A 15,978-nucleotide genomic window follows, 5' to 3' on the forward strand; every position below is an offset into this window, starting at 1 on the left:
TGTATGGAATGCTGATCACATGAGTGTTATGGAAAACCCCACCAACGCTGCTTTGTAATGTCAGCTTCCCAATACAAGTGTTTGTACAATCAGTGTGAATATTTGCAGGAGAGTAGCTGTAATAGCTAGTGAAAGCTAACGGGCCATGGCTCTTCTGGCAGACATTTTGAGTATGCAAATGTTGCATGGAAGACAGTGTCATTCAAGTAATGTCCATGTATAGAACTAAGTAGAATTTAACAAAGTGTGAATACTTCGCTTTAAATAACACTTGAATAATGTTCATAATTATCAGGATTCTAGATATTTGCCCTTTAGACTTCCTTTATAGAAACAAAGTAATGATAAAATTTCTGATGCTTTTCAGTCTGAGCTCTTCTCTGTAAGCTAGCTTAAGTATTATTCTCTAGTTATCTTAGTATGTGCAAGCTTAAGTTTCTCTTTATTATTGGTGTATTGCTTATCAGTTTTTCCAGTTCTTTTTAATTGATTGTAATTGTATTAAGCAAAAGGAAAAATATAATCATTTCCAAAATATATTTATTTGCCTAGATTCTGTATCTTATTTGTACCAAATACTGTTTATATACATATTCTTCCATGTTGTCTCCATGCTTAGGGACACATGAGACAGTGATATTTAATGCTAGATGCATTGTGTGAGCGTAGATATGATAACATAATGTTGGTTGTAACTGTGTTTATCAGTTACTAAAATATAACTGAGCATGATGTTTGATGGCATACAGAGGACTTAAGCAATGAACAAGGTTAGTGTGACCATAATTTTGAATTGCTTCTATTTCTTTAACTTTTTGTGCTGCTTACTCATAGTTTCTAGAGTAATTTATCAATATGCCATGCAATCAGTATTCCCTCTACACTTAGATATGAATCTCTATGAAGATTCTCAGACATCCATGTCATGGTTGTGCCAAAAGTGCTTGTTCCAAATGGCAACTGGACTTTCTAAGCTTCTGAGAAGTGAAACCTCTTCAAGAAAAATCAAGAATGTCCAGTTGCCATTTGAAAAAAAGTACCTTTGGGACTTAGATCTGAAGCTTCATGGATGTATATTAACTCTGAGGAACTTGCTTATTTCAGTATTAAAGCACCTGATGATCCTTTGAAAACCAGTTATGTCTGTTTCTTCCATTTTGAATTGGAAATGTACAAAAATGGGCTAAAATAAACAGCTCAACCCTCCTAATTTCCAAATCCTTCTGTTCAACCTGGAGGGCGGAGGGGGAGAGGAAAGTTCCTCATCTTTATCATGAATGTAAATACTGACAATCCGGATATCTTTCCATCCTCACCCGGTCTTAATACAGCTCTTGTCCTCTCAGAAAATATTATTTGGGATTCTAAAGTAAATGAAAAAATTTCCAGTCCTGATATAACTGAAACTGAAATGGATGGAGCTACATCACATATGGACAAAGCAGGATTTCAGGAGAGGGGTTTGGAGTTTTTGTGTTTTTTCATGTGATTTGTCTGTTTTAAATCTTATAGTACATTTTTTATGCTTTGTCCATTTCAGCAGAAAGTAGACTTAGGCTCTACATACTTACATGGCTGTTCTTTATGAATTAGTAGTTGTTACTTTATGTCATTTAGAATAAAGAGTATCTCAAATCAAGCTTCATTCCTGGTGAGAAAATGAACATATCTATGTTTACTTGACAACTTGACAACAGTACCCAAGTGGTACTATTCTTTCTAGTTGGGGATTTTTTCAGTCTAGCCTGCAGCCCTGAAATTTCCCAGTGATCTCCCAACTAAATCCTAAGCTGTTTTGATTTGATTTAATTTTTGGGATGCTTCCAGCTATTGTGATAAAAGTATTGTAAGCAGGCCTGATCAAGTCAGGTATATTGAAACATTATAACATCAACTGAGTGGAAACTACTACTATGTATCAACATTGTTCTTCAGCTACTAAGGAACAGGTTCTGACAAAATAAACATTAATATTCTGCTTTTATGAAAATAATCAGAGAACTTCTTTATAGGATTAATGTTCCTGCATGGTTCACAAAATTGAAGACATAGTACATCAGGAATATAAGTATCCAGATTGAGATTAAATTACTGAACAATAATGCATAACTGCTTTTTCATTTTAATATTTGTGTGGACTGAGATTGAACAAGCACCATTTCACTTTTTCAATTTCCTGGGGTATTTTTCCTCTACAAGTACAGAGGGTTTTTTTTCCCCAGTAGCCATTCATAAATTGCCTTATTCAGTACTGAGTAATTCTGAATGAGAATCAGTGTTCTCATCCTAGAATGGGAGTTCTCTGTAATTCAAAACATGTGATTCTACTGATAAATTGACTCTTGTTTAACTTGTATGTAGAGCCTTTGTAGGACTGCTGTGGTGAAAATTTCCAAAACAGATTCACAAAGCAAAAAATTTATAGGCAGTTTCAGTAGTACTTCACAATTACTGTTTAGCAAAAACTGTAGAATCAATATCGCTCTAATGCAAAAAGGAAAAGTATTTGCAACATGTACTATTCAATATACAGTACAATTTTTGAAGAATTCTTGGTCTTAGACAGTGCTAATCGCTTAGACAAAAGAAATAAATAATATCATCTGATACCTACGTTGAATTTGGAATGAAGGGAAGGAGGGGGATTTTATGCTGTCAGATATGTCTTGAAGTCCAGACATTTTCATTTTAACTGTGATTTCTATAATTTCACTGAGCTGTTAATGGATATCACTAGCAAGATTCAGTTTACCATACTTTCATGTTAGCCATATATTTATGTTCTCACACCATTTAAGGTAGAGTTATTGCATTGTATTAATATGTTATAATCAGAAGGTTCTGGGACAAAGAGGTGTTAGAGCAGTCTTCTCAAGTGTATGAATAGCAAACACTCAAGATGCCAAAATCATCACCAGTGTTGTAGCATTTACTGGACTGGGGTATATTATTTCGTACAATAACCAAATAACCAGAGGGTTTGGGGGGGGGGTTTATACCAATTCTTTATGGTTTAACGCACACATATACATGCACACTTTAAATATTCAAAAGTATTTGATAACTTATGGGAAGTAATTTAATTCACAGTGGTAAATTTTGCAACCACAGGATTATCTTCTCCTCTAGCAGTCCCTGTATTCCTTTAAAACTTACTTCGGTTTGCTAAACTATTATTAACTCTTTTTTTTTTTTTAGAAAATACCATTTTTTTAAAAAAAAAATGAGGTAAAATCCTTTATCTCAGAAGCTGTTTGTATTCTTCCAAAGTTCATTCATTTTCATCCTCATATATTGGTCAGGATTTAGATAGTTCTGTTGTTATTCATATATTATTTCAGTTAACTAGAAATGTATGTCCATTCCTGTGCAAAGGTTCTTCCTTCTTCCTGTTTTTCCTTACTTACAGTATATCATCCATCCAGTTAACTTAACTACTTCCTGATATTCCTAAGAGTGAATAAGCCCCAAGTAATAAGTCATGAGTAATTCACAAGTATTTGTGAATAACAGGGTGCAGAAGAGACTCTGCAAAGGAATTCCTGTACTATTCATCAAATTGCCCGATGCTTTGCTTGTCAGATACATATAATTTTTTTTCTCTTAAAAATACCATCTAGAATAGAAGCAACAAACCTAAGCCTGTACTTTCAGGTTCAAAAAGCTAGTAAATTACTGTGTCAAAAAGATGATTTGCTTTAATTTTATACTCAGAATAACTGATTCATTTCCTGAGTGAACTGATCTACTTCCTAGAAGTGTTCTTCAGTACTACAGTCATGAAAATACTTGTCCAGATTTGTATATTAAAGCAAATTCTAGGGTCATTTGATATCCGTCTTACTATATTGTATTTTTATTTGAACAAATGTGTGTACGTGTGTATATGTTCTCATAATGCACAGGTACGTACCCTTGTATTTGTATATTAGATATCTGTAAAGCAATCTGTAAAGCAATCTTCAAGATCTAAGGGATTGGTTTGGACAAAACTCAGCAGCACTTTTTCATGCGGCTGCTGATAAAATCAGGATCGCCAACATGATCGCCAACATCCGATATGGCACAAGAAGAAGAAAGCAATCTGGGAGACAATGGAAAATGGAAGCAGATTGAAAGATAGCAGATTAAACAATATGTTCCTCAATTCCCATAAACAGGCCTCTGGATTAGGAAGGTAGAGATGCTCCATTAGTTTTTCTGTTAGTTTCTTCTATCTTGATCTTGGAGTTGCTTGTTTAAAATATCACAGAGCTCTGTATTTTGAACTTGAACTTCCCTTTCCTGCATATGGTTTCCTGTTGGGAAAAGTCAGGACATCAAGTGAAAGCTGCCGTGATGATTCTGGAGATCATAGTGAAAGAAAAAATATTTTTCAGATTATGAGTATGCTTTGGAATTGGAAGTAAGATATTAATTCTACTATATACGATTTGTTCAGTTGCCATATGTCCCTAAATATATTGTAGTTTGCTGGAAATATATCATCAGTTCCAGGAATTTCGCAGCAAGTAAAATATATGGTGTTAAATCCTGGCTTCAGATCCCTTTTCCTATCTGGTTATATCTGATAGTTTGTAGTTCCGTTCAGAAAACTAGAAACACATGCATTATTTTATTTAGTTGACATAGTAGAAATGCATATAAGATCATAACATGATTGTAGAACTAGGTTTTGCTTTCTTTCCCTACACTTGCCCATATTTCTATTCTTTCCTTTTTTCTGCACCTTTCTTCAGTGCCTTCCATTACATGTTTAGGTTCTGCTTTTTTCTTAGTATTTCTCTGTTTAGTAATTTTTTTCATCTTTACTTCTTAGTCCCTTTTGCACTGTTCAGTCACTTTCTATACAAACATTAATGTTTTTTAAAGCTTTTGTTAAGTTAAGGCTGTTCCCAATTTCTCAAATATTCCATAGGCCTGTAAAAAAATATCTTTTCTGATACTCATGTATTTAGGCAGCAGGTGCATTGGCATTTGCTTATCTGTTTAGTCTTTCATATGTTCTATTTCAGTGAAATGACAAGATTTTAACTTCTATTTCTTTATTAGCTGCTAATAAATACTTCATAATTTCAGGCCCAACATAGAGATACCTTTATTGAAGAACGTTATGGAAAATACAACATTAGTGATCCATTGATGGCTCTTCAGAGAGATTTTGAAGCACTGAAGGAAGAAAATTATGGTGAAAAGCAACCTGTTTGTGCCAATCCTTTATCCATCCTGAAGGTAGTAATGAAACATTGCAAGAATATGCAGGAAAAAATGTTGTCTCAACTGGCTGCTGCAGAGAGTAGACACAGAAAGGTGGGTTTCTATCACCTTGAAAGATTGATGAAAGTAATAATTGTTCTTATTTAGGAATTCATAGAACACAGAACACCACAGTATTATATAGTTACCTATTTTTAATTTTAATTATTAAATATGCCATATTATATAATGTTTCAGATTGAAAGAATTGCTTTGGCTAATTAATGAGGGAGATGGACGGTTAAAAAATTAAATAGTTAAATAAATACTCTGATCGTTTTTGTAAATAACCTCAAATTTTAAGCATTTTTTAAAACAAAACAAAAACATTAAAACTGCAATGTACCAAACAGTAAATTTAAAATCTGTAATTTTAAATTTGTATAAAGGAATTACAGCCACCTGTATATTTTGCATCTATTCAGTTGCCCAGTATTTATATTTATGAATCTTTGGTATATTTTGTTCATAAGCTCAAAGTTATTTCTATGTCAAAGTCATACCTTTCTTTTATGCTACTATTATTGAAACTTAGTTATTGTGGTACAATTTATTGCATTGTTTTATATTTGTATTTTTCTAAAAATAGTATTTAAATTTAAGTTTCACTATGCTGTTATATAATTATAGGATACTGTTTCACTCCATTAGGTAAAATTTAAGTTTAAAGCAAAATACAGTCCTCTTTATTATAGTCTAATTAAAAGAAATTAACACTTAAAGAAATAGAATTAGATTTTCTTTAATACAGTATAGAGTGTAAAAGAGCTCTTTAGATAGGTCGTCACGCAAATAGTTGCTGAATTGTTATTTTGCTTTCAAATTACATCACAGAGCCAGTTTAATATAGTGGTTAAAGGCATCAGGCTAGAAACCAGGAGACTGTGAGTTCTAGTCTCACTTTGGGCACAAAACCAGCTGGATGACCTTAGGGCAGTCATTTTCTCTCAGCCCTAAGAAGGTGGCAGTGGCAAAGCACTTTGGGGAGGGGGGGCATGCCAAGGAAACTACAGGGACTTGCCCAGGCAGTCACCTAGAATCAGACACAATTGAAGGAAAGAAAAAAAAGTGCTCTAACATGACACAGATTCCTATTTGTTATGCAACTCTGGCTAACTTATTTTCTATTGTTTTTTGAAACTTTAAATACATTTCTATAAAGAAACATCTAATATCAAATACCATTTACACAATAAATATTCAAAATTGCCTACAGTTATATCCTTCACAATTTATCCCAAAATTTTTAAGACACTGTAGATCTCAAAAATCATATAAGAAAAAGATAAGGTTTTTAAGGTTTTTTTTTTAATTATACAGCAAATTATACAGATAGTCTTTGACTTATTACTGGTCCCTTTATTGACCAGTAAAACTTGTGATACACCCTATTTTGAAGTTACGACAGCCATACACACATACGCAAAAATAGACTCATGGTCACATTCTGGGCGCTTGGTAACCAGCTCACCCTTACAGACATTTGCAGCATTCTCCAGTGTTGCATGGTTTTCAATGTTTTTTGCCAGTTTCCAACATTCACTTCTAATTTCCAGCAAAGACTGTCCATTGGGTGAAATGGATTCATTTAATGACTGTGGTGTTCACTTAATAACTGATGCAAAAATGTCATAAAATAAACCCACTCACAATGACCAGAATAATTGGCAAGTGTAATTCTGGGCTCAATTACGGTTGCAAGTAAAGATTAGTTGTATAGGTCTTCCGATCTTGCGCAGTAGCGCAGCAGCCAAGGGATTTCGGGGCTCCATGCCCTTTGGCTGAATTTTTTCCTGTTAGGAAAAAACCCTAAATGGGCCAGAAGCCGCAAAGAAGGAAGGAAGTCCCGCAGACCACAGAGAGACGGCAGTCGACCTGATCGGTCCAGGAGAAGCCTTCCAGAAACCAACAGGAGAAAGGCTAGCCTAACTTCAGAGTCTAGCCCAAGCTACAAGCAACCAAAGTCAAAAAGCACTATTTTAAGCTGATTGTAAACAGTGCATTTGAATCTGGGTAAGATCATCGATTTTCTCTATCCTACTTATTAACTTTCTTGGAAAAAAAAATTTCCAAGAAGCAAAAAAACCTCCGAACGTGAAGGAGGGGGATTTTTGCCCTACCCTTTTACTAATGGAAGCGGCAAATTAAACCTTTTATGGAGGACCAAAACATACAGAAATGAAATGAAATTAATTTGGATAAGTTTGGAATTTTTGAATGGTTAAGATTCTCATTTTAAAGGCAATTTTCTATTTTGATAATTTTAAAAATAAACTGGTGCTGACATCTAGAGGTGGATAAAGACTATGACAGCTATGGCTTTTATACAGGACTTGGCAAAATCTGGAAAAAAATAATCTGTGCTTGTGACCTTTAAAGCTATAACAATAGAGAACAGCTGTGACAAAAAAAAGAAAATAATTTGGGTTGCAGACAAAAAGAGGATTATAAACTTCAGGAAACCTTTTTGAACCTTTTTGGTTTATAAATATCTAGTAACTGTGACTCTAAAGCTATTTGCAGAGAAAAGAAAACCTCGATTCTTGACCACTATGGAAAATCAGAGACTTGCGGAAATATCAAGAAAAAATAAATACCTTTCAAGAGGAGACATATGAGATGCTGCAACTAATTCAAACAACAATGACTTCAAACCATAAAGAAATCCAAAATAATTTTGAAAACATAAACTAATTCATCTCCAATTTAACTTTACAACAACAAAAAATCCCAGGAAATAACAATAGAGAAGGAGCAGGTAAAACAGATAACTGAACACAAATTTGAGGATAGAGACTCAAAGATGGAACTTAACACAAGAAGTATGATTTAACCCAAGTGGAAAAAAAATTTACAAGAAATATTGGTTTTGGAAAAGGCAACTTATACTTTAAGACCACAAGACTAATTTGAGGATAAGAAAAAAGACTGGTCAAAATGGATTGCAGAGATGTCGAAAACACCACTAGAACTTGAGAGACAAAAAATGATAAGAGATACAGAGAGAAAAAGAAAGAAAAAATTTTTCAACAAACATGAAAGAGCAAATGCCTCTTACAAAGATATTGTACTTGACTTATTTTTTATATCTACAGTGACACCTACAAGAATATGGAAAGACTCTTTGATTCAGCAGAATATTAAAGATATTGGGCAAAGGAAGAAGGCCAAAGTGAAAATTAAGAAAATAGATGATGGGACTTATCAGAGAGAATATTTAAAAAAGAAACACCTGTTTGAATATGGTTAAAGTAATAGAAAGATTTTGAATATGAATTTTACTTTAAGAGGGAGGAGTACCTCAAACAACATAGTACTCTCTCTTTCTTCTCTTTTCTTATCTTATTTCTTGATTTGAGTAATATAAAAGAGTTAGAATGGCTTATATATAAGGACATATTTTAGATATTTAAATGTGATTGATTTTTAGCAAATTACAATAGATTGAAAAAAATGTTTTGAATAAGAGTTAAAAGACCAGATGACTAGATTTATTAAATGGAATATTTAAAGATTAAATATATTCTTAATTATGGTAAAAAAGAATGGAAACATTTTAGAAATAAATATGTGTTAGCTTAGGGGAAACCTGGACTTTAAGTAGTATACTATCTTTTTATCCCTCTTTACTCTTATTCTTTTTTTCTCTTTTTTTAGTCTTACTTATTCCTTAAGTAAGGTAAAAGTTATGGGATGGTTTACATGAGAAAAAATAGAATCAAATATCTAAATGTAATTAACTTTGAGAAAATCTTAACCAGTAAGAATGTCTTGAATATTGTGGGAAAAACAAATGTAAATATGAACTGTAAACGGGATTTATGACTAGAATGACTAGATAGAAAAGAAATATTATATTGATGTGATTATTATTTGCAGAAATATTAGAAAAAATGATATATTCAATTGTTATCTATCAAAACAATAAGAATTGTATTAACTTAAGGTTGGTAAAAGAGAACATTATGGGAAGAAGAGGAAATCAAGTACAGCTATTATGTGGATTATAGATCATAGAAACCAATTGTTAGCGAATGTTTTTTAAATGTAGACCCAGACAACACACTCTTTACTGAATATTAAAGCGACCATGTTAAAAAATTAATAAAATATATTATAAAAAAACAAAGATTAGCTGTATAATTTAATAATGAGGATAAGTTTGAAGAATATTAAAAGGGGTGCTGGGGGTGATAGATGTCTGTTTTACCATTGCCCTGGATCCTTTCAAAAAGATCTCTTCATTAGCAAAAGTTAAGGAGTATTTGTGTCTGACACGTTTGCTTTAAATTTGGCTTTGGGCAGATAGGTATCTTTCTTTACATTTGGATACAGTAGTAATTATTTCTCTAAATGGGATTGATAATGTTCCTTTTGGTTTGAAAGGTAATCTTGGATCTTGAAGAAGAAAGGCAGCGACACGCCCAAGATACTGCTGAAGGCGATGATGTCACTTATATGCTGGAAAAAGAACGAGAACGGCTGACACAACAGGTATGTCTTCTTCCTAAGTAGCAGTCAGAGGGAAATGATTAATTAATGTTTAACACAAGAGAACATGCCTTCTTTGGGTGGGGGAGCTTATGTTGGTCTCTTAAATTCTGAGTTTTTACTTTCTCCCTCAAGCAGAAAATTAGACTTCTAAGAGAGGGATATTGTTCAGAGCTACACATTTTGTTTAGTAGGAATAGAATTCAGTCTTTTAAGATATAAGTGAGCTGGGTTAACGAAAGAAACATCAGATCCTTGAGACCAAAACCAAAACGTAACAGTGTTTCAAAATCTAGCAAATATACTTTGTGACCTGCAGTGTACATGTTAAACAGTAAGAAAATATCTCTCTTGTGTAGATATTATAAGCAGCTGGGATTATATATGTCATTCCATGTTGTATTTACTTTATAATTTATTGTTCTATTTACTCTATAACCTTTTACTTATTTGGATTCAAATACAAGCTATTAAAAACTTCAATTTTTTTCTCTGAAAAATCTTTATATCCATTGTCTCATTGATTTATTTATTCTTATTTATTTATTTTAGTTTGATTGGATGTTAAAGCTTTAACATTTTAAAAAAATATACTTTTGTTTTAGTTGGAATTTGAAAAATCTCAGGTGAAGAAGTTTGAGAGAGAACAAAAAAAGTTGGCTAGCCAGCTGGAGGAAGAGCGTGCACACCACAAGCAACTTTCTTCTATGCTTGTGTTGGAATGTAAGAAAGCCACAACTAAAGCTACAGAGGAAGGGCAAAAGCTTGGAGACTTAAATACAAAGTTGGAAAAGGAAAGAAGCAAAGTAAACCAGCTGGAGGAGGAGCTAGCAGCCAAGAAGAAAAGAGGCTTGCAAATGGAAGCACAAGTTGAAAAACAGTTATCTGAGTTTGACATTGAACGAGAGCAGTTGAAAGCCAAACTTAACCGGGAAGAAAACCGTACCAAAGTCCTAAAAGAAGAAATAGAGGATCTAGAAAAAAAATTAAAACAACTAGAAGCTTCTTTGAAAACTGGCAGCAACAAAGCTGAGAGCACATACCCACATGTCTCAATGGTGTCCACAGCAACTATTACAGAAATCTCCTTAGGTAGGTCAGTGGCTTCTCAGACTAGTAATCATTTGACAAAAAACATGAACCAGGAGTCTTCAGTCAAATTGGCACACATGTTACCACTGGCCACAGCTCTCCATCCCTATGCCAAGGCAAATGGACATTGTGATGCTGATACACTAACAGGTGTTGAGGCAACTCAACCTGCAGTAGAGAATCTACACAAGGATAAGTCTGTTGGGCCAGCTGCTGAGAATACTGCAGAAAGTAGCACCTCCCCAGTAAGAACAGAGTCTCTTTCCGCTTCACTTCCACCACTCCCTTCCAATGGAATTTCCTTATCTCCCAGCAATACTGCTTCTTCTTCTCTGACATCTTCACCATGTTCCTCCCCAGTCATGACTAAGCGTCTACTTGGAGCATCAACCAGCAACCCTAGCTACCAATCTTCCTACCAAGTGGGAATCAATCAGCGCTTCCATGCTGCTCGTCACAAATTCCAATCTCAGGCTGATCAAGAACATCAATCAAGTGGTCTCCAAAGTCCTCCATCCAGAGATTTGTCACCAACTTTTGCCGATAATTCTGCAGCAAAACAGCTTGCCCGCAATACAGTCACTCAGGTTCTCTCCAGATTCACCAGTCAGCAGGGGCCTATCAAACCAGTGTCCCCTAACAGTTCACCTTTTGGCACAGACTACCGAAATCTCGCCAATGCTATGAGCCCCAAAAGTGAAACTAGCCCAGGTAAGGTCTCTAGCCCTTTAAGTCCCCTTTCACCTGGAATTAAATCACCCACTATACCCAGAGCAGAAAGAGGAAATCCTCCACCAATTCCTCCAAAGAAACCTGGTCTGGCTCCTTCTCCAGCAACTATCACGCCACCAGTGAAAACTTCAAATCAGGCATCCCTGGGTTCTCCTATGGACATGGCAACTAGTTGTTCAAGCAACACTGTTGTAGCCAATGGGAAAGATATTGAGATTTTATTGCCAACCAATAGCTAGTCTTAAAAAGAGTAACATTCCAAGTATTTGCAATTCGTAGAGCAGAAACTCAGTCTTATTCACTCCATGTTATTTATTTAAGTACTAACAGAATCTTCTTGTATAACACATTTGTTTCTTTGTTTTATACAGTGTAGAAAATAATACAACTTATACAATTTTTTGAACATTCAGAGCCTCAAGGCATTTCATGGCAGCAGGGAAATCAAACAAAAAGAGAAGCAGTTGTTCTGTTCTGAGAGCTGACCTATGGACTACGACAACAGAATACTCATTTTTAAATTATGCAGAAAAACACTCCATGCAAATTTCTGTTCCTTTTCTAAGAAGTGCCTGAGCTAAAGCCTGCAGATATGAATGTGATTCTCTATAATCCAGTAGGCATTATCCAACTGTAGAAAATAACAGTTTCTGAATCATGAATGTTTGAAATCAATATGGTTCTTAATCCTTTCCAATATATTTATTAGTAATGTGCTATGAATAGGAAATGTCCAAAGGTGAACATTAGACTGGTTTTCTCTGTTACGAACAAAAAAATTAACGTAACTGTTATCAGGTACACTTCGGCCCTGTTGCTAAATTTTAAGCAACCTATGTTTTTCCTTTGATACAAACTTTGAAGAGTTGTTAGCTTTAAGCAACCAAGTTACCAGTCTTTATAAAATATAGTCCATTCCTTACAAGTTTCTCTCCATAGAGCAAAATAAGTAAAATTTTAATAAGCAATTTTAATAAGCATTCTACTGTTGTGTGTAGAACTTCTGACAGTAAGGCCTTTGCTGTTTCTTGAGGAAAAAAATTAAATACTACTTGAAATCAGAAATGACTAATCAGGATTTTCAGATGTTGATATATATATAAAAGATAGGATCAGTACTACAAGATCCAAAGCAATAAGTATAGAATTGCTTAATATGTAATAATGCTGTAACTCAAGCAGGCATAGGTCTCTCTAGATAAGTTTTATTGTCTTAGAGAAGAGAACTGCCCATTTGGCAGCAATATGGAAACCAAATTCTTAAGTTTTCAAAGATGCAGTTTATATAGAGAGATGTATACATACCTAGACAGAACATTTTTAATCTTAACAGTGATCACATTGACATTATTTATACCTCAGATCACTTGTACAATTACTTTTAAGTCTTTATGTATTTGTGAAAATCCATTTTCTTAAGAAAAATAATAAGCTGGGACCCATACAAGGCTGAATAAGCAGTTTTCTTTGTAATAATTTTTCCAATAATGCAAACTTTAGGGCAAAGGTTTATGCCTTGATCATGTCAGTGGGGCCAATATACTTATATAGCTGTTCATGTTTGAAATTGTTTCTGGAATATCTCATATTACTGGTATAATCAAGATCAAGGTTAATGATAAACTGGGTGTCTTTAATTTGACCTTAAGGGAAAATATGTGAATGCCTCACCAAACTCAGTGTGCACTAATAATAAGAATCACAACATGATTTTTTGAAACTATTGCTGCTTTGACATTCAGTGATCAGGTTTGGGAAACCCTTGAATTGTGGGTGGCATTGTTGTGAAATTTAGGAGCAAATATCTGGGTTTAGATGATGCCCATTTTTTTCAGTGCTTTTAAAGTAAATAAGGGCTGGAATTGTGCATACTTCTTTGCCTGTTATTGTCACATACATTTTGCCTTTTAAAAACAAAAATAAGCCAAAAAAAATCTTGTCTCATTTCAGCAATTATAAGTGCCACATATCCAGTTGCCATGTCAAAATTGCCCATTCCTGCATTAGACCAAAGTTCTTCATTACAATTTAAAAAAAACAAAAAACCCATTACTTCAGGATGCCACAATATATGGTCTAGACCAGGGGTAGGCAACCTCGGCTCTTTTATGACTCATGGACTTCAACTCCCAGAATTCCTGAGCCAGCTACCCCTGGTCTAGACATTGTTCTCCCCTCCCTTTTTTTCTTTTTTCTTTTGGTATGGAGTTACTAGATTATTGTATTTTAACAAAGTGTCAAATATTTCTGAGGTTGCATTATATTTCACAGTATATTGATACAGGAAATCATACAAACCTAATGCTATTCTTCACATATTATGGTCTATATTAAATTTTTCCTAAGTGTTTGGCTATAGATGCATAGAAACAATCCTGATAAGCACATAAACAATTTAGTTTTATAGTGTAACCATTATTGGAAAGGCTATATAACTGAATTCAAGTAAACATTTTGATGGTATTGTGTCTTACCTTAAAAGAGGTTATTGTAGCAGCCCTTAAAATATTTCTATATGTTTACTAACTTGTATCCTTTCTTTATAACATGACACTATAGAGTTTTATACACAGTAATGAATTTCATTAGGAGATGCACTGAGTACTATAATCTACAAAAATATTGGGGACAATGTAGAAGGAAATGTATTTTGTTGCTAGTAGTCAATATCCTGAGATTAAGCACAACTATGAAAATGATTCCAGCTAATCCCCTAAGATTTTAGGGTTAGTATTTCAGTTTTCTGTATGATTAAAACATGGAATTAAAATGTTTAATATTCTTTTGATTGTGTATTGAGAAGTGTCATGGACTAGATTATAATGAAGTTCAAACTGTATAACCTAGTATTAATTGTTCATTAACATCTGTATATTTGTAAAGTCAAATGTATGAAACAGAAGTCTTTTTATCATTTTTATAGATGGCAGCATTAAACATGTTAAATGTTCGTACTATCAATAAAGGGTTTTATTTTTATGTGGAGTGTTATGTGCTATATAGTGTAAAAGTCAAGTAGACTATGTTCATTGATAGTAAATATTTCACTGCCAGTAGCCTAAAATGCCTAAAATTAGTAATTCAGGAAAATACATAAATGCATCCATTACTTGGCATTATAAAGTCAATGATTTTAAAAGCAAAATAGAGCTACAGAATTAGTGGTGCTAATGATACTCAGTGATACAGAGCATGATCATCATTTAAAAAAATATTTTAAAGGCTTTATCAATGGTCAGCTATCCTAGGGCTGAATAGCCTAGATGCATATTGGTCTTTGTTACAGAGCATAACATTTTAACTGTTACTATGATACTTATCTTAACACTATTGGATTGAGATCACAATCATTCACTTTCTCCATTTTCTGATTAAAATAAGCTTTTCTCCTACAATATAAGTAGTTTCCTTCTATGCTGGTTATTTTTCTTGGATGGGAAATACATATTCATTATTAGGGATGTGTTTTGTAGGTGTGTCTTTAGTTAGTACAATTTATCTTCAATATGGATGTGTCGAGGAGAGCAACAAATGAAACCAAACATGGCATTCAACTTCATTAAGATAAGATAACCTTTATTGTCATTTCTTTACTGTGGGCACAACAGCACACATCAAAAATGAAATTTAGTTATCCACTCTCAAAGTGAAACACATACATGACACACACCTAAACATACTATAGATATTACATAGATATACCAGATAATAAGGTATATTTAATATAAATGAGGAACATTTAGCCATTTTTGTGCATCATGATTCTGTAATTCACCTGGTTTATTTGTTTTCCCCCCCTTTGTTGGCATGGCAATAGAGTTGTTTTATGCAAAGCCCTCACCCTAGTCTGGAATGCTGCAAAATGTACTTTACAACATCAAAAGCCTATTAAAATTCCACCCACTACTTTCTACATCTTGTGCTCAAGTCAGAAAAGATAATCTCAATGGCACCTATCAGCTCAGTGTACTTTTTTAGGACTCTGATTCATGATAGCCCAGAAAATAGTTCTGTAATCTGTTTTGCATCTCCGGAAATAGAAGCAGAGAGATAGTTGTATCAAAAAGCTCCATCAAATGCACTGTATTTTGTTTGAGTTCTTATCTATCACCTTCCCTTCCAAGAATGTAGAAAATAACTAGTGCCATCTTGTGTTGGAAGTTACACTCTGCCTTTATTTATTTATTTTTTTTAAAAAAAGTATAAAAAAAGATCTTGCATTGAAGCTATGTTATTTGAACTTCCTTTTTCATAATACCATCCATAGAGTTATAGTTGGGTTTTGCTTTTTTATTAGTAGAATTTCTACTTGGGCTCAACTTTTTCTTCTCCATTGAAAAGCCATTAATGTGGAAGGCACTGCACAATTGCTGCAATTAATGATTCTGCTCAGCAAGACATAATCAA

At 33.7% G+C, this 15,978-nt stretch overlaps 1 protein-coding gene across 1 annotated transcript in view; it reads left to right on the forward strand.

The window, feature by feature from the left end:
- The window catches only part of CTTNBP2NL (CTTNBP2 N-terminal like), a 30,260-nt gene extending 15,419 nt beyond the window's left edge, over positions 1 to 14,841 (forward strand). Inside the window, exons 3-5 of the mRNA XM_015829869.1 lie at positions 5,080 to 5,310; positions 9,643 to 9,750; positions 10,353 to 14,841. Coding sequence (XP_015685355.1) covers positions 5,080 to 5,310; positions 9,643 to 9,750; positions 10,353 to 11,810 — 1,797 coding nt within the window. The 3' untranslated portion in view covers positions 11,811 to 14,841. The remainder of the gene's footprint in view (positions 1 to 5,079; positions 5,311 to 9,642; positions 9,751 to 10,352) is intronic.
- The last annotated feature ends 1,137 nt before the right edge of the window (positions 14,842 to 15,978 follow it).

Source organism: Protobothrops mucrosquamatus, unplaced genomic scaffold, assembly GCF_001527695.2.
Source record: "Protobothrops mucrosquamatus isolate PMUCROS unplaced genomic scaffold, P.Mucros_1.0 scaffold_238, whole genome shotgun sequence".
NCBI lineage: Eukaryota > Metazoa > Chordata > Lepidosauria > Squamata > Viperidae > Protobothrops > Protobothrops mucrosquamatus.